At 41.9% G+C, this 23,836-nt stretch overlaps 1 protein-coding gene across 5 annotated transcripts in view; it reads left to right on the top strand.

Annotated features, from left to right (window-relative positions):
* Nucleotides 1–1,730: 1,730 nt before the first annotated feature.
* Nucleotides 1,731–23,836, top strand: part of NR2C2 (nuclear receptor subfamily 2 group C member 2) — a 72,522-nt gene continuing 50,416 nt past the window's right edge. For 3 of the 5 annotated variants that reach the window (XM_089520810.1, XM_089520829.1, XM_089520838.1), the window contains exons 1-2: nucleotides 1,831–1,914; nucleotides 16,216–16,299. In XM_089520810.1, the coding sequence (XP_089376936.1) occupies nucleotides 16,240–16,299 (60 nt within the window). In that variant the 5' untranslated portion in view covers nucleotides 1,831–1,914; nucleotides 16,216–16,239. Of the gene's footprint in view, nucleotides 1,915–16,215; nucleotides 16,300–21,629; nucleotides 21,679–23,836 lie in introns of those variants that run through there. The other 2 variants (XM_089520820.1, XM_089520847.1) reach the window with 2 other exon arrangements.

Below are 23,836 nucleotides of genomic sequence, written 5' to 3'. Positions count from 1 at the left end.
CAGACCCAGCAACATCTTGGACTGCCTGAAGGAAGAGGCCCCTCCCTCCTCAACTGTCATCTCGGCCTCAGAGGGAGCCATCAGGCAGACCAGCAACATCTTGGACTGCCTGAAGGAAGAGGCCCCTCCCTCCTCAACTGTCATCTCGGCCTCAGAGGGAGCCATCAGGCAGACCAGCAACATCTTGGACTGCCTGAAGGAAGAGGCCCCTCCCTCCTCAACTGTCATCTCGGCCTCAGAGGGAGCCATCAGGCAGACCAGCAACATCTTGGACTGCCTGAAGGAAGAGGCCCCTCCCTCCTCAACTGTCATCTCGGCCTCAGAGGGAGCCATCAGGCAGACCAGCAACATCGGGGACTGCCTGAAGGAAGAGGCCCCTCCCTCCTCAACTGTCATCTCGGCCTCAGAGGGAGCCAGCAGGCAGACCCAGCAACATCTTGGACTGCCTGAAGGATGAGACTTCTCCCTCCTTTAACTGTATTTTTATTGTATTAACGATTTTACTGTACACCGCTATGATCATCGCGGAATAGCGGTCTATAAATAAAACATATTATTATTATTATTATTAGGATCTTCCTGAGAGTAAGGGCTGTCTGACAGTGGAACACATTCTGTCAGAGTGTAGTGGAGTCTCCTTCCTTGGGGGTCTTTAAGCAGAGGCTGGATGGCCATCTGTCAGGGATGCTTTGATTGTGATTTCCTGCATGGCAGAATGGGGTTTAATTGGATGGCCCTTGTGGTCTCTTCCAATTCTATGATTCTAGGACTCAGAGGGAGAGAATTGCTGGACATGATCCCCTTCCCCACAGTCATTCCCTTCTCCTTTTGTCTCTTGTCTTTTTAAGACTGTAAAGCCTGAGGCCGGGGAACTGTTTGAATAACAATCTGTAAGCGGGTCAGAGAGCCTTTAGGGCTGAAGAGCGGGATAGAAATACTGTAAATAGATAAATAAATTTCTACAGTGTGGATGCAGCCGCCCTCCCACCTCCTCCCCTCCATGTATACTGGTATAATTGATTATTCTAATGTTTTAAAACTTTTTATTATTGTTGTTATGTAGGGATTATATGTATTAAGGGAGGGAGGGATTATTTCGTATTTGTATAATTCTTATTTATTTATTGCTTTGTAAGCTGCCTTGATCCTGATAGAAAGGTGGGATCAAATAATAATAATAATAATAGGCACCATAAACTGAGGGGAGGAAAAGAAAGTACAGTAATATTATAATAACCATACATATAATAATTATATATACATATATAATTCCATAATTATATTTATAATTTTATAATTATTATTATGAATATATATAATTACTATATATATATATATATATATTACAATTATTATATAATATATATATATATATACACATATATATATAAATGCTAAGCAATATTATTTCCCTCCCTGAGGTTCATGGTGCCAACCGCCATTTTGTCAGTGGCGGTGGCCTTGCGCTATCCCCAACCCCCTCCAGCCCCCCTCCCCCTCCCCCTCGGGGCCAACCGCCGCTTAGGGCTGGAGCGCGCGCGAGCGCGAGACAAGGCGTGCGTTGGAAGCACCCCAGGTAGCCCCTCCCTCCCTCCCTCCCTGCAGCTGCAGCCCCGCCCCCTGAGGAGGAGGAGGCGGGGGGGCGAGGGGAAGCGATGGAGGGGGGGCCTGGTCCTGCGTGACGACGCTGGGAAGAGGAAGCGGGGGCACGCTCCTGGCGAACTCTGACCTTTCAACCGGAGGCCGCTCACCTCTCACCTCCCAACAAATAAACAAACAAACAAACTCTGGAGCCCCTCCGCCGACTGCGCCCCCCTTTTATTTTTTCCTCCTCCTCCTTCTCTTCAGAGCCGATTAACCCCTCCGTTGCCTCGCCCTCCAGGCCGCGACCTCCCTCCGGCGCCCACTCCTGAGGTAAGCCCCGTCTCTCTCGGCCCAGCGTTGAGGGCGTCCTGCGGGCGGCGGGAGGCACGAGCCCCTCGCTGTTTCCCTTCGGCTCCGGAGGCCGAGCTCCAACCGCCGCCGCCTCCTCCTCCGCGAGCGAGCGAGCGAGCGAGGAAGAAAGAAAGATGGAGTCTGAGTCGCGGGCGGAGGCAGTGGCTTGAACCCGACCCTTTTACCTTTGCCACCGGGAGGGCGGAGGGGAGGGGGCAGCGGAGGGTGTTTTGCATACGGGGCAGACAGACGCCGCCATCTTAGGACAGCCTCTCCTCTCCCCTTCAGCCAACCACTCCGCGGTGCCCGAACGCCGCTCTCCTGACACCCGCGGCTCCGGGCGGAGGAGGGCTGAGGAGGACGGAGCGCGGCGGGGCCGGAGGGGAGGGGAGGGAAGGGAGGAGGCAGGGCGGGGAGGAAATGGCGGCGCTGTCTGACTTGGCCGCCTGCCAGCGCCGCCATCTTGGCCCTCGCCGGCCGGCCCTCCCTTCTCTCGAGGGGCGGGGCGAAGCAGATGAAGGGCGGCCGCCTCGGCCAATCAGCGCCTCGGAACAGGGGGGCGGGGCCAGAGGGCTCTGGGAACCCTCTGCCCAAAAAACCGAAGGACGTTTGGCCTTTCCTGCCCAAGGAGTCAGGCAGTCACTGCTTGGAAACTCATATGTTCGTGTGTGTGTGTATGCAAGTGTATGGAGATACACTCATCCCTCCGCGTTTGCGGGCTTGATTACTCTGTTCTCTCCAGTGCAACTCTGGTCAACTTTAAAAGCTCCCCTGAAGGACCTAGAGAGAATACTAGGCCTTTATAGCTCCTCCAGCGCAGCCCTGCAGCCAGTGTCTGTCGGACGTTGACCACAGAGTTGCCCTGCAGATTCCTAGAGAGGGCCCTCTCAGGTGAAAATGGGGTGTTTTTGTTATTTGCGGTCTTTCCAGGTCTTGGGCCCCTAACCCTAGTGAATATGGAGGGACAAGTGTACTTAGCTACATACGTATATATATGTGTATGTATATGAATGTGTTGCAGACTTCTTTTCCCTAGAGAGACCCAGGAGGCATGATAGAAAAGGAAACATGGGCCTGTTACAGACAGGCCAAAATAAAGCTGCTTTGAGTCACTTTGGAGGTATGGTATTTCAATGATGCATGTGTCCTAAGAGTCCAAAAGCCGCACCAAAGCCACGATCCAGTCCTAAGGGCTGGAGTGCAGCTTTGGTGCAGCTTCCAGACTCTTAGGACTCATGCTTCATTGAAATACCATACCTCCAAAGTGACTCGAAGCAGCTTTATTTTGGCCTGTCTGTAACAGGCCATAGTTTATTTAATTGCAGCATCATCCCCAGGAGGAAATACACCCAAATAACAAAAACACCATTTTTTTAGCTGAGAGGACACCTCTAGGAATCTCTAGGTCCTCCAGGGCAACTCTGTGGTCAACGTCCAACAGAGACTGAGCATAGAATTGCACTGGAGGACCTACAAAGCCTAGTGGAGTATTCTCTCCAGGGATCTCTAGGTCTTACGGTGCAACTTTTAGGTAAAGTTGACCACAGTTGCACTGGAGGAGGACCTAGAGATTCCTAGAAAGAATATATTAAATCAGATCTGAATAATCAAATCCACAAATATCAAATTGCAAATATGGAGGGATAAGTGTACTTTGAACATAGAAAACTACAAATTACATTTCATTGGTTACATATGAATTTAAACATATACACCCCTTCACCCTTATTGGATGATCATTCATACCTCTGACCTCCATTTCTCTATCCCTTGTGATACCCATCAATCAAACTATTATCTATGTGTTTTTCTTTTCCTGGCTCCAACTGTCCTGTATTACATTCTTTTGTTTTGGGTAATAGCTTAAAGCAGGAACCACTTCAGGGCAACAGCCAAGGATTTGACATGACCTGATGTCCCTCATCCTGGCAACCCTTGCCCTCCATACATTTCAGTACTATTCAAGCATAGTAAAATTTCAATTTAAACCTACCCTCTATAAGTGTATAAGAGTATATGAATATACTTTTTTTTTTGGGGGGGGGGGTTGGACTGTGTGCCCATGATCTAGAAGAGTTTGTTCTTGATGTTTCACCAGCATCTGTGGCTGGCATCTTCAGAGAAGGTCCAAGATTTCTCTGAAGATGCCAGCCACAGATGCTGGTGTAACATCAGGAACAAACTCTTCTAGAATATGGCCACATAACCTAAAAAACCCACAAAAAACTATGGATGCTGGCCATGAAAGCCTTTGACTTCATATATGAATATACATTGAAATAGCAAGTACATTTCTGTACTGCATATCAGTGAACCAAACACTACCAAAGTGGTTTACAATGTGTAAGCCAATTGCCCCCAACAAGCTGGGTACTCGTTTTACTGATCTACAAAAGGACGCACAGATGCATACCAAATGCATCTGCAGAAGTAGACTGAAGTTTATGAAAGCTCATGCTGCCAATTTCCTTCTTTCAGTTAGTCTCAAAGGTGCTACAAGATCTCTCTACATACTGATTCTACAGACTAACATGGCTATATCTCTGAATTCTAACACATGTGGAATTCAAAGATATAGCCGTGTTCATCTATAGAATCAGTATGTAGAAAGAATAAGCTTTCATAGACTTAAGTCTACTTCCTCTGATGCATTTGGACACCAAATACATCTGAGAAAGTACAGTAGACTTAGGTCTAGGAAAGCATGCTACCAAAATCTTTCTTTCATTAGGCTCAAAAGTGCTACAAGATCATTTTACATACCGATACATACACACACACACAGAGTAGAGTCTTGGTTATCCGAGATTCACTTATCCGACATTCTGGATTATCTGAGTCTCCCTCCAGACACGCCCCCAAACATGGTGGCCGCAACGGGCAAGGAGGCAGGGAAAGTGAAGCCGGGAAGGAAAGGCTTCAGCACAGGCACAGGGGTGGAAAGGCCTGGGAAGGAGAGGCCTGGGCCCAAGCTGAGGCCTCTCCCTTTCGGCTTCACTTTTCAAGGTTGGATAATCCTCTGGATTATCCGACATTTTTAGTTACCTGACTATCGGCCCGCCCGATTATGTCAGATAACCAAGACCCTACTTTATGGGAGTGTACGTGTGTGGCATATACACAAAGTGTTGGACTTTGACTCTGGAGACCGGGATTCAAATCTCAGTTTGGCCATGAAACCCATTGGATGACCTTTGACAAGTTACACTCTCTCAGCCTCAGGAAGTCATTGGCAAACTCCCTCTGTACAAATCTTCCCTGCCCAAAAACCCATGATAGAGTTGCCTTAGGTTTCCCTTAAGCTGTAAAATTAGAAATGACTGGAAGGCACACAACAACAAGTGTGTGTGTGTGTGTGTGTGTGTGTGTGTGTATGGTTACGACTAGACATTCATGTCAAAGGGAAACATTTATCTTTACGTGTGTGTGTGTGTGTGTGTGTGTGTGTTATGTGAGAGGCAGCATGGTATAGTGGTTTGAGCGTTGGACTGTTACTCTGGAGACCAGAGTTTGAATGCTGGCTAGGCCATTTAAATTTACTGGGTGTCCTTGATCAAATCACGCTGTCTCAGCTTCTGAAGAAACCTGCCAAGAAAATCCAATTGAAGACACACAACAATAAGTGTGTGTGTGTATATACATATACACACATAAACATACGGATACACACACAAACACACACACACACACACATATATATATACACACACACACACACTTGTCCCTCGGCTTTCACAGTCTTGCCATTTGCATCCCTTGGTCTTTCACAAACGGCAAGTGCTAAGGGACAAAATGGTGCATGCCCATGGCACATGGCCATGTGCAGGAACACATGGCTATTCAAGCCAATGGGGCTTGAATATTTGCAATTTTTCATTTTTGTGCGGGAGGTTCCAGAACGGATCCTCTGTGAAAACGGACAGGCAACTGTGTGTGTGTGTTTCTATATGAATTCCAAAAAGCAAACCTTGACTTTTTGAAGTTGAAGGCTTTCATGGCCGGCATCCATAGTTTTTTTTAGGGTTTTACGGGCTATTTGTTCTAGAACCTTGACTTTGACATTCTATATAAAGACACCATTTTACTACTACATTGTATTTAATGGGACTTGAGCATGGGGGATCATGGAACCAAACCCTATTAGATACTGAGGACCCACATTATATATAATCTACGTGTTTATACATACACTTTGAATTCTTTGTTGTGTGCCACCAAGTAGTTTCTGACTTATGGTGACCCTAAAGCCATATCATAGCATTTTCTTGGCAAGATTTGTTCAAAGGAGGTTTGCCACTGTCTTCCTCTGAGGCTGAGAGAGTGTGACTTGCCCAGTGGGTTTCATGGCCAAACTGGGAATCGAATCCTGGTCTCCAAAGTCATAATTCCAACATAATTCCAAAAGTGGTGCTAGTGTTTTCCATGGTCTGGCCCCACAGTAATTTGCAGTTTGACAATTCAATAGAAAGGAATAAGTCTCTTACATTCCAAAGCTGGCTTTATGCTTATCCAAGTTTTTGTTCTTGGATACAGCTTTTGTGTACCAAAGATTAAATATCGATCAGAATGGAGACTGCAGTCAATAAATCAGAAGAAGACTAGGAGTGGGAATGGTAACTATGAAAGAACTAGAAAAAAGTCCTGAAGTATAAAGGTATACAGCTGAACACTAAAGTTAAAATCGTTCAAACCATTGTATTCCCTATTACCATGTATGGATGTGAGAGCTGGACGTTGAAGAAAGCAGAAAGGAAGAAAATTCAGAGCTTCTTGTCTTTCCTCCTAAGCCCACCCTTCAACACTCCTTTTCTGTCTCTGTGGACAACATTTCTATTCAACCAGTCCAGCAAGCCCGCAGTCTTGGTTTTATCTTTGACTCTTCTCTGTCGTGTATCCCTCAGATCCAGACCACAGCCATGGCTTGTAGATTCTTTTTGTACAATATTGCCAAAATCCGACCATATCTCTCCGCCTCTACTGCCAAGATCTTGGTCCATGCCCTAGTGATCTCACGACTTGATTACTGTAACGTCCTCCTGGCTGGGCTTCCTCTTTCTCACCTCCGTCCTTTAATTTCTGTCCAGCATTCAGCTGCATACATTATCACATCCACCCACTGCTCTGACCATGTCTCTCCTGTGTTGGCATCCCTTCACTGGCTCCCTCTCCCTTTCCGCATTCAGTATAAGCTCCTGCTCACGTTTAAAGCCCTCCATGGACTGGCCCCTCCTTACTTATCAGACCTTATTTCTCCTCACCTTCCCACCAGGGCCCTCCGTTCTGGTAGTCAAGGTCTGCTGTCTCAGCCCAGGATTTCCTCTGCCCCATCCCGGATTCGCCCCTTTTAACTTGCTGCCCCTCACTCCTGGAACCTTCTTCCCCTGCGAGCAAAAGCCATCACTTCTTTAACCAGCTTCAAAACGGAGTTGAAGACCATCCTGTTCAGGGAAGCGTTCCCAGGCATTGCATAACTGTCACTTGCTATTTGATGTTCTTTTGTTGCCTGTTTTATTGAATCATTTCCTGTATTGCCATGTACTTTATATGTATTATGCTACTACAGAGGTCCCATCCCCACCACCACTCCCTTCTCCTTTTGTGTCGTGTCTTGTTAGATTGTAAGCCTGAGGGCAGGTAACCATCCAATTAAAAAGATTGTACAGTCGGTCCTTCTTATACACGGATTTTTTATACACGGATTTAAGCATACACGGTTTGAAAATGTTCCAAAAAAGTATAAATTTACCTTGATGTTCCATTTTTTATTAGGGACACCATTTTGCTATGTCATTATACTTAATGGGACTTGAGCATACACGGATTTTGTTATACACGGGGGATCTTGGAACCAAACCCCAGCGTATAACAAGGATCCACTGTATGTACAGCACTGTGTAAATTTACAGCGCGTTATAAATAAAGGTTAATAATAATAATAATAATAAAATTTGAGAAGTGGTGCTGGAGAAGAATGCTGAGGATTACATGGACAGCCAAAAAGACAATTGGGTCCTAGAACAGATCAAGCCAGAAATCTCACTGGAAGCCAAGATGATCAAATTGAGGCTGCCGTACTTTGGCCACATCACGAGAAGGCAGGATTTAGTAGAAAAGACAATAATGCTAGGAAAGGTAGAGGGTAGTAGAAAGAGAGGAAGGCCGCATGGCAGATTAATGGACTTAGTCAGAGAAACCAAAGGCCTGAGCCTGCAGGATCTGAGCAGGGAGGCAGAGGATAGAGGGATTTGGCAGTGTCTCATTCTCAAGGTCACCATGAGTCAGGAGTGACTCAGACAGCTAACAACAACAAACATTTTCAAGAGCCAGAGCAGATGTTGTTAGCAAAAGAAGGTGAAATGACATTGGCAACACTACTCATGCTTTGCACACACATTCATGATCTCACATGGCTCTGTGGAATGAGGAGAACTGGCTGAAGGCAGGTGCAGGGCAAACATTGCCCCCCAAAGTGGGGAGATTTCTTGCTTCTTTCTCAACCTTGATTCTTGAAGTATATGTCCTCACTTGGTGAGCCTTTGCCCATTTAAGTGTTTAAGCTGCTTTATTGAAAGGTGTTGGGAGAAGAGAAAGAGTAAGCAAACGAAACCAAACCTGGGCTTCAGCAGCCAATGCGGCAGCTACAGTTGCTCACGGTAGCTGGTATCTTGATTGGCAAGTACTCTTCCTCTTTCCTGTGCTCCTGGCCACACACACACACACACACACTTGGGGGCCTAAGTAAGTAGCATGAATTGAACCATTATAAACCCTGACAGTGGCTCTCAATTTGTGGCCCTCCAAATAGTTTGAACGATGGTTCTCATAATCCCAAATCATTGGGCATGGAGTCTCCTGCTCTATAATGTAGGTTCCTGATGATATGTCATTGCTCTCAAGGATGAATGGAAGGGTGGAATAAGAGTTTATTGGAAATATTTGGCAACATACTTGTGGTTCACTTATCCTTCCTCCTGCACTAGCTCCCACTGAGCAAAAAGAACCAGTAATTATTCCCTTCACTCACTTGTCTAGGCTTTCTTTCTGGATAATGAGACAGTAGGAGTTGGATTCAGGTTCTCTAAAGGAATGGCTATTCCCAGGCTTGCTCTGTTCAGTTAGCTGGTTATAATGCTCTTAGTTGCAGGAAGAAATGTTAGCAAGAAGGGAAGGTGGTTTTTTGAGGATGTGGTTGCTTCAGTCAGTTGTTTATTCACCCTTTTGGTCTCTATGGGCAGTAGTAGGAAAGATTTGGCCTAATTTGTTGCAACAAGTGCTACCTTGCTTGTTTATAGTGTGGAGAGCCCCAGAGGACCTCTGAACTGCATCATTAAGGATGTGTGAGAAAGCACCACTTACTCTTTAAGCCTGCTCTTTTCAGAAGAAAAAAAGACAGGCTGACTGAGCATGAGGAGCTGGCAACTGCTTGTGCCAAGTTGCTCCCTCTCTCCCTTTCTTTGGGCCAAGAAAGTGTAAGCAAAAAAAGCCCAGGGTATTCTCTCTCTCAGTACCAACCATTGCACCATCTGATGTTGCTTACTAGTGAAAAGGAAGTAGCAACTGCATACCACCACCTGGTCTCTTGGATTTTGGGAGAAGGGGGCAAATAGAAGTGCTCCTACCATTGTCAAAGACAGTACAGTTGTCCCTCCATATTCGATAGGGTTAGGGGAACAAGACCCCCGTGAATATGGAAAAACCGCAAATAACAAAGGCACTGTTTTTACCTGAGAGGTCACCTCTCTAGGAATCTCTAGGTCCTCCAGTGCAACTCTGTGGTCAATGCCCAACATACACTGACCATAGAATGGCACTGGAGGAGCTACAAATAGTCTTTCAATGCAACTTTTAGTTAAAGTTGACCACAGAGTTGCACTGGAGGACTTAGACAGTCCTAGAGAGAACATATTAATGAAATCCGTGAATAATCAAATCCACAAATATCAAAGCCACAAATATGGAGAGATGACTGTATAGCAAAATGGACAGGGGCTTAAATTTCCCAGAGGGCTGCTCTAGAGTGGCGATGAAAATTGCTGTGCCTCAGCAGTAATTGGTCATGATCTCAATGCTTTGACAGTTGCTTACTGGTGTCAAGCTGTTATAGATAATTCTCAATTTAATAATAAAAACATGGGAACTCTTAGGAACCTGGGGCCTTCTCTCACAAAGCCACAGGTCCAGGACAAAACCAGGAAATCAGCTAAGGACCCAGAATGCTGAAAATTCAATTTATTTTCCAGTTGTCGACAAAGGAAACATGATCTCAGCGGAATCCATGTTCCAAAAACCCCGAGACCCTGAACAGGACAAAATGGCCTAATTTTATAGTCGATTACACAAAGGAGCTGGCACTGTATGTGGTGAATTAAGTACAGTAGCATCCCTAAGACTGATGTGAGGGAGGGGAGGAAACTGGCTTGCCCTCCCTCCCAGCGCTCAAACTGGTGCAGCTTCCCTGCCACCTGGAAAGGCCTTCAGGGTCCGGCATGGCTGCACTTGTTCCAGACCCTAAAGGCAAACCTTCCACCCAGAAAGGCCTTCAGGGTCCAATGTTGCTGCAGCCATGCTGGGCTTTGAAGGCAAACTGGGTTAGGATCTTCATTCAGGAATGTTTTCCAGAACACTTTGGAATGCAGAAGGGTAAAGTAGCTGATCTTTAGCAGGCAAGTTGGTTTGGAAAGATTCCTTGAGGTAGAATGTTAGGCAAATGTTGCCACTGTGTTTGCCATAGGAACATACATTGTATGTGTCATGGTGGTATCTTAAAATACAGAGTTCTGCTTTCTGCCTGACTCAGTGCAATGGAAGGAATTATAATGTACTTTTGTAATATAAGTGAAATCCTAAAACTTTTCATTTCAAATGTTCTTTATTAGTTTTACATAAATCATATATACATTCCATTATTCCATACAAATACATATCCATATTTAACATATACATCTATTTTTAATTCTTCTCCATATGTCTCCATATTTCTTTACTTCCTTAGCTCTAAAGGTTTTATTGGATTATTTTTATATTTTCTTCATATCTTGTTTCAAAATATCTGTACAACAAGGAAAAATAAAACTCGAAATCCTAAAACTTTTCTAGGCATGATTAAGGTCATGACTTATAAAACCCTACTTAGGAATCATCTCTATGATTCTTTAACCAGTTTCAAAACTGAGTTGAAGACCATCCTGTTCAGAGAAGTGTTCCCAGGCATTGCGTGACTATTATTTGTTATTTGACTTTTTAATTTGTTGCCTGCTTTACTTTATTGAACCCTTTCCTGTATTGTTATGTTTTATTTATACGTAGTATGCTATTATTTCTTAGATTGCACGCCATGGGCAAGTTTACTTTATCTATATTATTGTTTGTATGTACAGCACTGTATAAATCTACATAAATAAAGCATAATCATAATAATAACAATAATAATAAAGCGATGACTCGGGCTTGTGGGGGAAGGAGATTCCAGGAATGAGGGGCAGCAAGTGAAAAGGGATGAATCCGGGACGGGGCAGTGAAAATCCTAGGCTGAGACAGCAGATCTTGACTACTAGAACGGAGGGCACAAGTGGGAAGGTGAGGAGAAAGAAGGCTTGATAAATAAGGAGGGGCCAGCCCATGCAGGGCTTTAAAAGCCATAAGTAGGAAACAAGGAATCACGCAGCCATACACTCTCTGTCTCAGAGGAAGGCAATAGCAAACCTCCTCTGAAGCAATCCTGCCAAGAAGACACCATGAAAACCCCTAGAAAGATATGGGACATGACAAAATAGAAGCTAAAAACACTCATATAAATCTAAATTCATGCTTCTAGCCATGCTCAAAAAGAGAGGGCCTTTTGAAATTCCTCCTGGACAGAAGTATGAAATGGAGGGCATATTCTGGAAAAAGGAGGATGTCTGGTAACCCTGGCTCGAAATGGAGGATGTTATGGAATTCTTCCTGATAAGAAAGAGGTGGAAATGTCCTGGAAAAGGAGGATGGCTGGTCACCCTGACCGAGTCCTTCCTCTTACCTTCCAGTGAGTACAACCCCAGGGTTGCAAAATCCTTCCTTTAGAGGGCGGGTTAGGGAAGCCAGGCCCTTTTTCTCCTCCTGTCGGGGTCCACTGGATGACCTTGGGCAAGTCACAGTCTCTCAGCCTCAGGAAGGCAGTGACAATCCTCTGAACAAACATTTCCAAGAAAACCTCATGATTAGTTCATCTTAAGGTTGCCATAACTTGGAAACGATTGGAAGGCACATAATAGCAAAAGTTTCCAGAATCCTATAGCAGAAAATATCATAAGGAAAACAGCTAGAATCAGGAGAAGAAGGGGTGAAGATAGGAGGAAAGAATATTAACAACCTATGGTATGTGAATGATACCATCATAATGGCAGAAGACATCACAGACTTTGAACGGTTACTAAGGAAAGTCACAAGGAAAACAAAAATAATGACCAGAGAAGAAATACATAAATTCAATCTATACATTGAAGAAATTGAAATAGCTAAAGAATTTCTCTACCTAGGATCAAATATTGATCAGAATGGTGACTGCAGTCAAGAAATGCAGATATGGGAAGGGCAGCTATGAAAGAACTAGAAAAGCCATTGCAGAGTAAAGATATATAACTGAGCACAAAAGTTAGAATCATCCATGCCATGGTATTCCCCATCATCATGTATGGATATGAGAGCAGAACAGTAAAGGAAGCAGACAGAAGGAAAATCAACTCATTTGCAATGTAATGCTGAAGAAGAGTGCTTAAGATACTGTGGACAGCCAAAAAGACAAACAAATGGGGTTGGGAACAGATAAAGCCAGAGATCTCCTTAGAAGCCAAAATGATTAAATTAAGGCTGACGTACTTTGACCATATAATGAAAAGACATGGATCACTGGAAAAGATAGTGCTAGGAAAGGTAGAGCGTAGAAGAAAGAGGGGAGGACCGTATGCCAGATGGATGGACTAATCTGGGAGACACAGGCCTGGACTTGCACAAACTAAACAGAAAAGTGGAAAATTGGGGTTCTTGGAGGTCTCATCCACAGGGTCATCATGAGCTGAGGCCAACAACAACAAACCCTATGAAACTAATGGAGTCACCATAAGTTGACATGCAGTTTGAAGGTGTGTGTCTGCACATACATGCACATTTATTTGGGTTACTTGTTAATATAGAGCAGTGATGGTGAACCTTTTAGAGACCGAGTGCCCAAACTGCAACCCAAAACCCACTTACTTATTGCAAAGTGCCGTGTCCCTCTGGCTTTCTATTAACAAACTTTGGCAAACTTTGTGCTGGAGTGATGGCACATGTGCCCACAGAGAGGGCTCTCAGTGCCACCTCTGGCACGCATGCCATAGGTTTGCCATCACTGATATAGAGCCTCTATATCATTTGGACTTTTCCTTCAAACTCTTTGATTCTGTCTCATTGTGGCTGTTAAGAATTTGTCCTAGTTCAAAACTGCTTCTGTGGTAATTGATTAGGCTATCACTATGGCTACAGACCAGAAAATGAATTTTACATTTTACAGAAACTAAACAGGCCTGAAACACACGGCCAAATTGCATTGATTCCAGCTGCATTCGGGGCAGAGCATTCAGATGACATACATCCCAAATGTGGCCGGACATTGCTGACGCCATATCATCCAAGAAGTACCGGGCCAAGAAGGAGCTGATGGGATCTGCTCCTTCCGGTGGGCCGGTTCAGGACTGAGATAGTGGCCCAGATTGGGGCTGCATGCATGTGGTTGTTGTGGCCATGGTGGGGCCGCATGCTACTCTTTCAGGCCTGTCTGTTTTGGACCTTGGTGCAGAATATATTAGTGTACATCACACATTTCTTTGGTGACTTTGTAGAAGAAGGTCACTTGGAGGGCTGCCTTGGAGAGTTGTATTCTCTGCTTCATTGGAAAGTGCAGAGGTTGGATGGCCACTTTGAGAAATGGGTTTATATTGGGTTTCTACCCTGGCAGATGTTTAACTAGATGACCACTGGGATCCCTTCCAGCTGTATGGATCTATGATTTAAACGACAGCCACTCGTATCCCAGAGTCCTGAAGCTTTAAGAAAACTAACCCTACATCATATGAAAACCAGAAAAATCCTATTTTTTGGATTCTGCTCACTCCAGTGACAACTCTTAAGTTACAGAGCTGAATGCAGTCTTGTTTTCTTCAGATTTTTCTCTAGCACACAAAGTGAAAACAGTTGCTGTAAGCTCCCCTGGAGGGAGCCCCTAATTCCAAGAAGTAAGTCAACCTTACAGAGAAACAATTCTTAAAGAGAGAATAGCAAGTTTTTTTGGGGGAGGGAACACATCTCCTGCTATGACCTGGATTCTCCAGCCAGGCTATCATAGTGCTTGAGGGCACAGTTAGCAGGGAGGGCAAATTCTCCCTTCCATTACCATTCAGTCATCCTTCAGTATGAGAACTTTTGTCAGCACAATGTGTACTTACAAGTCCTCTCTATGTATTCAATGTAAGAGTGCATAGAATAAATTACATGCATCCTTTGGTATTCTTGGAAGGGTTCAACTACAGTAGCTATCTTAAATTTTGTATGTATAGTCTTGATCATTTAGTATATTTCTGATTAATAGTTCCTGATAGACTTTACTATATAATAGTGTTAATGGACCATACACTTTGACTGATCGTTACAGGGAAGCTTAGCTGTGCTTTCCCTAGTTCCAGGGTTGGCAAGCCTTCCCTTTCCTAGGTCCATGAATCTTAAAATCATTGAAGTCCAATCAGTTCACAGTTCTCTCACCATCAGCTGTAAGTCTTTTAGCACAAAATCAGTTTACCGTATATACTCAACTATAAGTTGACCTCATATATAAGTTGAGGGCAGATTTTGGGGCCAAAATTATGGATTTTGATATGACTCATGGATAAGTTGAGGGTAAAACTTAGATATAATGAAGGAGGTAAAGAATGAAGCAAAGGAAAACAATGCCAAAGAACTTATAAAGTTACAGCAGGCATAACTATTTGTACTCTTACTAAAGGCTAGATGGATGAGAGAACAGAAGGGGGTCAGGTGCTTATAGGGCAGATTAACTTCTTGCCTTTCACCAGGAGATGGTATATATGAGACTTACATTGACCTATGGATAAGTTGACTCAGTTTTTTTGGATCAGTTTTTAACCTACATTTCTAGACTTATACATGAGTATATACAGTAATGCAACTTTCTCTCCACAGCACTGTGCAGGACCAAGAAATATTTGGTTCTCTGTCAAAGTAAATACAAAAACTAGGAAGCACAGAACTTCTTTGGCTTTGAAAGTTTAAGAGACTGACAATAAGTACTACTTGTTGTTTCTTTTCTGAGCTGGCCAGAAGAATATTGTACAATAATCTTAATTTCATAGTATTGAGAAGGATTTCCTTATTTCATTAATCTGATACAAATAATCACTGTTTTGTGGATTAGATTATTAGTTGGAAAAAAATATGTTTAGAAACCCAGCATGTTGGCTGAGAAGAGCTTTTCATTTTGAACTTGGATGAGTGATATTTTGAAGCAGTGAGAATCTGTCTTGCTATATCTGAATGTCTCCCAAGTGGACTAAAGTGTGGAATTTATCTTTGCAATATCTTTATATAGTAGTGGATTTGATAGAAAGGCAGGGACTCAGTATTCTCCCTGGCATAATTATACACATCCCTGCAATATGTGGAGAACTGAGGAAAGAGAAGGCATTCTCAGGTTGTACAAACACAACTTGTAACACCAGAGTCCTAGTCCAATTGGGAAACTCGTGACTACATTTGTGGAACCTGATACCTGTTGTACTAAACAAACTGCTTTTTATAGTGGTAGAATTCAAAGATACAGCTGTGTTAGTCTGTAGAATAAGTATGTAGAGAGATCTTGTAGCACCTTTGAGACTAACTGAAAGAAAGAAGTTGGCAGCATGAGCTTTCATAGACTAAAGTCTACTTCTTCAGATGCGTTTGGAGTCCAAATGCACTTGAGGAAGTAGACTTTAGTCTACAAAAGCTCATACTGCCAACTTCTTTCTTTCAGTTAGTCTCAAAGGTGCTACAAGATCTCTCTACATACTAAGCAAATTATGTTATAGGGATATATTTCTATTAATGACACAAATATTTAGTTGTAACATAGTATCACCATTTTCTAGTAAAATATTTCAAGCACTGCACTTTACTGGCATAGAGCTGTATTTTTAATTGTTCTGGGTAGTAAAATTGAAAAAAGGGTCTAATTTTTCTGTGCCTGAGAGATGTTATTGGCATCCCTCCAAACAGGTTCTCTAATGATCTTCCTTCACCATGACAACCAATATGGAGGTGCTGGCTCAGCAGATAGTGGAGACACAGCAGGTGGCTGAGGTGAGTGATGGATGATATTACAGTAACTCTCAGTTGGTTTGTAAAAAGAAAAAATAACTGGCCATTGTTTACAACTGATTGTTTCTAAAGTGGAAATTATTCATAATAAAATGATGGTTGTATCTGAAAATATAAAACCATATTTTCCAATCATGCTTTGTATTGAATTTATTTGTTTCTTAATAGTTAAATGACCATCAGAAGAATAGTGCTCTGAACCTTTTAATGATGGCATTTTATAAATGCTGGGTGGAAAAAGATCGAGGGCACACTTCATTCTTTAGACATGCCTGCACATTCATACCAGATGCCTAGGTGAGGGTCCAGGTGAGATTATTTAGGGGCTACAGACTCTTTCCTAACAGAAGTTTCTGGTGGTTTTAGTTCCCAGACACAGAACTATACAAGGAGGTGTTCACTGTCTCCTATAAAGTGTGTCCATGGTTTTCAGATTAGGATGCCTTTATACCTAGGTCTTGGGAAACTTTTGAAAACTCATTTTTTTAATCACAAGTGCTCCAAGTAACATGTTAATGCTACAAATAAATATTTATAAAACTCACTGAAAGGTTAAGAAATAACTTACAATATGAAATAATTTTCACAAAATTTGCAAAGAATCTGTTTGTATCCTTACCAAATTAGCTAGAAAATGTAACTAGTAAATGTTATTCACTAAATGACAAAAGTGACTAGCTAGGACTATATAGTGCCAAATCAATTGGACAGGGAATTGTCTTGGTGAGAGTGCACTGTTGTGGAATTAATGTATTAGAGCCCACAGCAAAGATAGTTGGTAAAGCTTGTGAATAACCTTTGGGTTTTACAGAATATATGTTATATAAGTTAATATAGGTTATAGTTGATGTTCAGTCTCGCTTTGTCAATCCACTAAACAGATCTGAGAATGATTTTGGAAACTCAGTTTTTAGTCATGATCAGGGGCCCTTCTTAATCACTTTATGGGGCAAGAAAACTTTGATTTTCTCAGATTCATACCTCGTGACCATCAGTTATCTCTTAAACATGGTAACTGTCAAGCCACTTACAGTTCTCATAAAAAGGAGGACGGGATGGGGAAGATAAAAAGGAGTGCGACAGAACCTTTTAAGACTAGCTGGTTTTTAGTTTAGCATAGCAATAGCAATAACAAGTACATTTCTATACTACTTATCAGTGCACTTAAGCACTGCCTACGCTGTTTACAATGTGTAAGCTAATTGCCCCCAACAAGCTGGGTACTCATTTAGTGACCTACAGAAGGATGCAAGGCTGAGTCAACCCTGGAGCTCTGCCTGGGATCGAACTGATAACCTTGTGGCTGTGAGAGGCTGCATGAGTTTTTGTGTATACAAACCCACTTGTATATATCAGTACAGAATGATATATGTTTATCAATGTGTCTCTGGCTGAGAACTTGATGTTTCAGATTTATTTTATTATTATTATTATTATTATTATTAATAATAATAATAATAGAATTTATTTATATGCCGCCCAATCACTGGGAATTTATTTATTGTTTTAAAAACTTGTATTGTGCTATAGCACCTTACAACGTACCAAAGGGGCTAACAAAAAATCAAACAAACCAGAATGGCCACAAGCCATAGGATTTATGGCACAACAGTACACAATATGTATTAAATAAATCACATGTAATGTAACTATATGGAAACAAAAAAGCAAGATATAGTATTAAAAGATAATGGAAACAATATACTGAAGAACTATATAAAAAGAATGACAGATTCATTCCAGGAAAAACTATTTGAAGATGAGCCCACATTTTAGAAAGTGAAGTGTAAGCTGCACTCAAAGCACTCAGGAGAAATAAATGACCAGGAACAGATGGCACAACATTAGAGCTGCTTCAAGCAGCAGAGAATCCATTCAAATTCTTACTAAAATCCATCAGCACATGTGTAAAAATAAAAAATTGCCCACAGATTGGAAATGCTCAATATATATTTCAGTCCACAAGAAAGGGGACATCAAATATTGCAGTAACCACAGCACCAGTTGCTTCAATCTTCCATGCAAGCAAAGTGATGTTCAAAATTCCACAACAGAAACTTTTACAATATAGGGAATGACAAGTGTTGATGTCCAAGCTGGGTTCAGAAGAAGAAGAGGCACAAGGGATCATATGGCAAACGTAATGGAGCACACCAAAGAATTTCGGGGGGGGGGGGGAGATCATCCTGTGCTTTATAAATTATAGCAAAGCCTTTGTATAGATAAAAACTATGGATTGCTCTTAAATAAATGGATGTACCACAGCATTTGATTTTCCTGATGCATAACCTGTACTCAGGACAAGAAGCTACTGTTAGAACGGAATACAGGGAAACTTAGTGGTTTCCAATTGACAAGGGGGTTGGCAAAGTTGTATTTTATCACCCTTTGTATTAAACTTGAATGCTGAATGTAAAAAGCTGCCTAGGCTGGATTATGTGTGTGTGTGTGGGGGGGGTGGTAGCAGTGATTCTCTTCTCAACTTGATGTTAAAACCTTTTCTCCCCATCCTCTTCTTCCTCGGGATCTCTCCGCCCACCAAACACCCCAGTTAACCTTCCTTCCTTCCTGATCCAATGTGAAAACCTTCTCTCCCCACCAAACATCCCATTTAACTCCACTTCCTTCTCTTCCCAAACTGATGTTAAAACCTTCTACTCCAGCACCAAGGAAGCAGTGTTAAGTGGTCGGGAGAGATCCAGAGAAGGAGAAGAGAAGGAGATGCCGCTACGTTTTACCCGTGACTTATCCACAGGTCACACCAAAATCCATGATTTTGGCCCTAAAACCTTCCCTCGACATATACACAAGGTTGACTTGTACACAAGTATATAGGTAAACCCTTTCCTGACTCTGTTTCCCACCTTTTCACCCTTCCTATCACAAAGTCTTTTCAAACCACTTTACCACCAATCCACATCAGGGAGGGGCAGCAGGAGGAGTGGGGCAAGGGGGGAGTATCAGCAGCAAAGGGGTTTAAATTCTGTTAGAGATGTCCTTTGTGAGAGGCTGAGAGTGTGGCAGGAGTGTAAATTCTGACAGAGGCTTCCTTGTGTGAAGGTGGGAAAGCAGGAGTTTAAATTTAGCAGAGGCTTCCTTGTAAGAAAGTGGGAAACAGAGTGAGGCAGAAGTGTAAATTCTGGCATAGACTTTCTTGTGAGAAAGTGGGAAAGCATTAAAATCTGGCAGAGGCTTTCTTGTGAAAGGAAATAGAGGGAGACAGGGGGCTTAGATTTTGGCAGCGGCTTTGTCATGTGAAGGTGGGAAAGAGAGTGAGGAAGAGGTTTAAATTCTGCCTGTGGCTTTGTGGTGGGATTGACTTCCATGGGGGAAGGAGACATTGGTTTGCCCAATTCTTGCCTCAGTCAGCCTGGCCATCACAGGTTAATTCATTTCAAATCCTGGTTGTTGAAATCTGCAGATATTGAACTTGTGGATACTGAGTACAGTTGGCCCTCCGTTTTCATGGGGGATCCGTTCCACTCCTGCCCCCCCTCGCGAAAACAAAGGCTCACACATATTCAAGCCCCATAGGTTTGAATTGGGCATGCCCCCATGCACGCGGCCCATTGAAGGTCACGGATTTCATATCTGTGAGTTAGGAGGGGCGACTGTATTACCATGTAATACTATGTAACTTTCGAAAAGGGTTATTTTGGGTCATTTTAAAGTACGTTTAACAAAAATTATAAGGTAGCTGAAAAGCAAATGGAAAAAGCAGCACTCTTTTCCACCATTAATAACAATAATAAGGTGCTTTTTAACAATAATTAAGTTTTGTGCAATGTTACTCGTAGGTCACCTGCTTTGTCTAATAATTTGTTGCTTTCTTGGCTTTGGTACTAGATGAACATGGAGGTGTTGTTCAACTTGGCTCAAAACTATCATTTTGTTCGGAAAGAATGATCTAAACAAACAACTGTTATACAAAGCGTGAAAGCAGTTTATTTGATAATGCCATCTTTCATTCAACACTATAAATATTGTAATTTAGCATACTGGCATGATAATATACTGGGTCCTTGTTATCCACTGGGGGTTGGTTCCAGGATCCCCTGTGGTTAACAAAATCCATGGGTGCTCAAGTCCCATTAAATATAATCACATAGCAAAATGGTGTCTCTTATATAAAATGGAAAATCAAGGTTTGTTATTTGGAATTTATACTCTTTTTTTTTTAATATTTTCAAGCTGTGGATGCTTGAATCCATGGATAAAAAAAATCTGTGGATAAGGAGAGCCGACTGTAGAGAGTAGCCTATTTATGTTAATCCTTTTTCTGGAGAATGGTGACCCAGATCTATACGTACATTATGCAATAATAATTTAATTTAGGTAATTTTTTATCATAGAATTTATTGATGATGTCAGCATTTTACTTTCCATCAGCATGACTGGAATTTTCTCTTTTAGTAACTTTTTTCTGATTCTTGAAATGCTGCTATGTTATATTAATTTACAAGATACAGTGGGCCCTTACTATCTTCTGGGGTTTGCTTCCAGGACCCCCTGTGGATACCAAAATCAATGAATGTTACATTCTGATTAAACACAGTGACAAAGCAAAATGGTGTCCCTTATATAAAATAGCAAAATCAAAGTTTGCGTTTGAGAATTTATATATTTTTTGAATATTTTCAAACTGTAGGTGCTTGAATCCATGGATAAAAAATCCGTGGATGCAGAGGCCCAACTGACTTCGGTGGTGTTCTCTAGAGAATTAAAATGGTGGTTTACAGCTTTCTAACACATGCCATAAAACTAGTGCATATTTATTATTATGGACAATACAACTGATTATACTGCACCTTAATCAAGAGTTGTGTGCCAGTTAAGTGGAGCTTGTAGTTTTGTGGGGTGGTTATTGATATTGGGTTGATGAACTGTAAGATGAAAGATGCTCCATAGATAGTTTCCTTTTCAGTTATCAGAAAATTATTCAAGAGCTAAACATATTATTTTCTCATGAATTTTTCTATATTGCAGTTTCTTGCAGTTATAGTTGTGTGCAGGGGATACAAAAGAGAAAAGCTTTGTAACCTGGTACATCTCCCCCAATGAAATTAATTGTATTATTAGACAAACTGCTTCAGCAGCTGGCAAAACAGCAGGAACACGTCAATTCTGCTTCCTTGGTTACAGGGAGTGATAGTGTACTTGACCTTCAGAGGAACAGGGTCATAGAGAGGGCATTTTTAAACAATTCTGTCTGGTTTTGTGATTGGAATCTGTATAAATGGAGTTCGGATACAAACGTTTGGGAGTAGACTAATACTGACCTCTTCATTTTTCTTGGATTGTTTTGGCCAAAGATCTTTGCTGAGGAAAAATGTAAATAAAGCTGCAGAAGGATTTGACACTGTAAGTATTAGAGTCTGTACAGTCTCAAGGCTCCAGGAAGCAAATGATTCAGAGGTTATTGAAGATGTGGTTTTACTTTATATATGTATTTCAGTGGAATATGTAGTCAAAGCACTTTGCGTAAGGGTCATTTTAATAATCATTTCTTAGTTAATTAATTTCACAGCATTTTTAGGTAACAATAGATTATTTACAGGATTCTCATGTTAAGTAGATTTAAAATTAAGAATACTGTATTTCCTCACTAGAGGCCATTTATTATCTGTAGACTGATTTCTAATTAACAGTTTTAATTATAATTAGTAGTATTTGGTCTTTTAAAATATATTCAGATTCTTCATGATTAGCAGCATTTGCTAACACAGAATTTTTTTTACAGCATGTAGCAGCTTTTATAACAATTGCAGCAAGCATTGGTTCCCATTTTCTGATAAACTATGATGCACTCTTTTATTCAGCAAACATAGAATAATTACAGGTTATCATTGCATTGCTTAAAAATAAATTAGATACCTCGTGAACTCTTCCTCCCTGTTGCCAAATGCTATAGATTCATCTTTCTCTAACTTGAGTAAAGGTGAGATGCAAAGATAAGCTGATCAGTACTAATTATAAGTATTTATAAAACTATACTTGCATAAGATGTCAGCATAGAATTTATAGTTTTAACATTAGAATTAAGCATGACAATTGAGACCATGTATAGTAAAATTGTGTAATGCAATGTTGTCATTTTTGTGCTTTATATCAGTTTTCAAAATACAAAGTTAGCTGTATAGAACTACTTGCTCTGTGCTTTTGAACTCTGAGTACGTATTCTTCCCTTCTAGAAGATAATAGAATTTCACTATGTCTGATATGATATGTTGTGTTTGTTTATGCAGCAGATCTGCATCTATGCAGCTAATACAGATATGTGTAGATAGTGTGTACCTAACTAAGGAATTGCAAATAAACTGTGTGTTCTCTTTAATGCATTTTAATATAGTTTAAATATGTCACTGTGCTGTGGATGGTGTTGTTTTCTGTGATACTTTTTATCTGCTTAATAATAATAATAATAATAATAATAATAATAACGATGATGATATAGTAATAATTTGTATCCCGCCTCTCCCTGTATTGGATTGAGGCAGGTAACAACAAACAAGAGGACAATAAAAATGCTACACAACAACCCTCAAGTAAAAACATAGCAAAACATCCTAAAACTGAAAAGACTACAGGTGGCATGTCATGGGATAGCCAGGACCCAGCCAAACTTACAGTAGATCTGCTTTGTTATTTTATCACCAACTGTAGCCAATGCAAAATAGCAGCTGAATGGGATGGGCATACGCTAAGAATTAAGAAACTTTCTGAGCTCAGGTCAGGAATTTGTGATCTGTATCGGCACTAATCACCTTTCTTGGATGAGCACTTGAAAAAGGTGAGTAGGTTTGAATGTGTCAAAGATACAGTGGGGTGAAGCAGACCGGCAGCTTGGAGGGGCCTCCGGCACTCCCTGATCAGCCCCCAATTGGTGCAAGACCATGGTGACAGGATGCCACAGTCCCAGAGCTGGCTGCTGCCACGGCCCTCAATGGACTGCAAGCAAGGAGCGTTTTTTATGCGTTGTTTTTTTTCCTTTTTGGCCAGCTTTGGGCCAGCTTCAGCAGCCACACAGCAACTTCCAGCCACTCCGGGAGTGTGCATCACCTGCACACCCTGCCTCCAAAGCGACTCTTTCCTGCCCATGTTTCAGGCATAAGATTAAGACTAGGCTAGACTCTACCAAGTGTCTAGACTCCTACCAGGATCACCGGTACAGAAAGCTCAGAATAGAGACGCCAGACTAAGATGCAGCCATCCTCTTCATGGAGTAACACCTTTATCAGCAGAGGTGAGGATCATAGAGAATGTAAAGTGGAAGTAAACAAAATTTGGCTACCAGTCCTGAAGAATAGCAAAATAAGGACTCGGCAAATGCAAATAGGAAACCATTCAGAGTCAGGGGCTTTCCCAGCAGATAATTGATCACCAATTAGCAGACATTAATCCTCGTTTACATTAGCTTCCCAGACTGAAGCCAGCCAACAACACAGAACAATACACATGCAAATCGCTCCTGCATTCCCAGGCTCACACAGTATATATACACCCAATTTTTCCAGGCAAA

The sequence above is a fragment of the Sceloporus occidentalis genome, unplaced genomic scaffold (assembly GCF_023333645.1).
Source record: "Sceloporus occidentalis isolate IW3139 unplaced genomic scaffold, rSceOcc1.0.p SCAF_1, whole genome shotgun sequence".
Taxonomy (NCBI): Eukaryota; Metazoa; Chordata; class Lepidosauria; order Squamata; family Phrynosomatidae; genus Sceloporus; species Sceloporus occidentalis.
The sequence above is the reverse complement of the archived record's forward strand: the minus strand, read 5'-3'. Positions and strand labels throughout refer to the sequence as shown.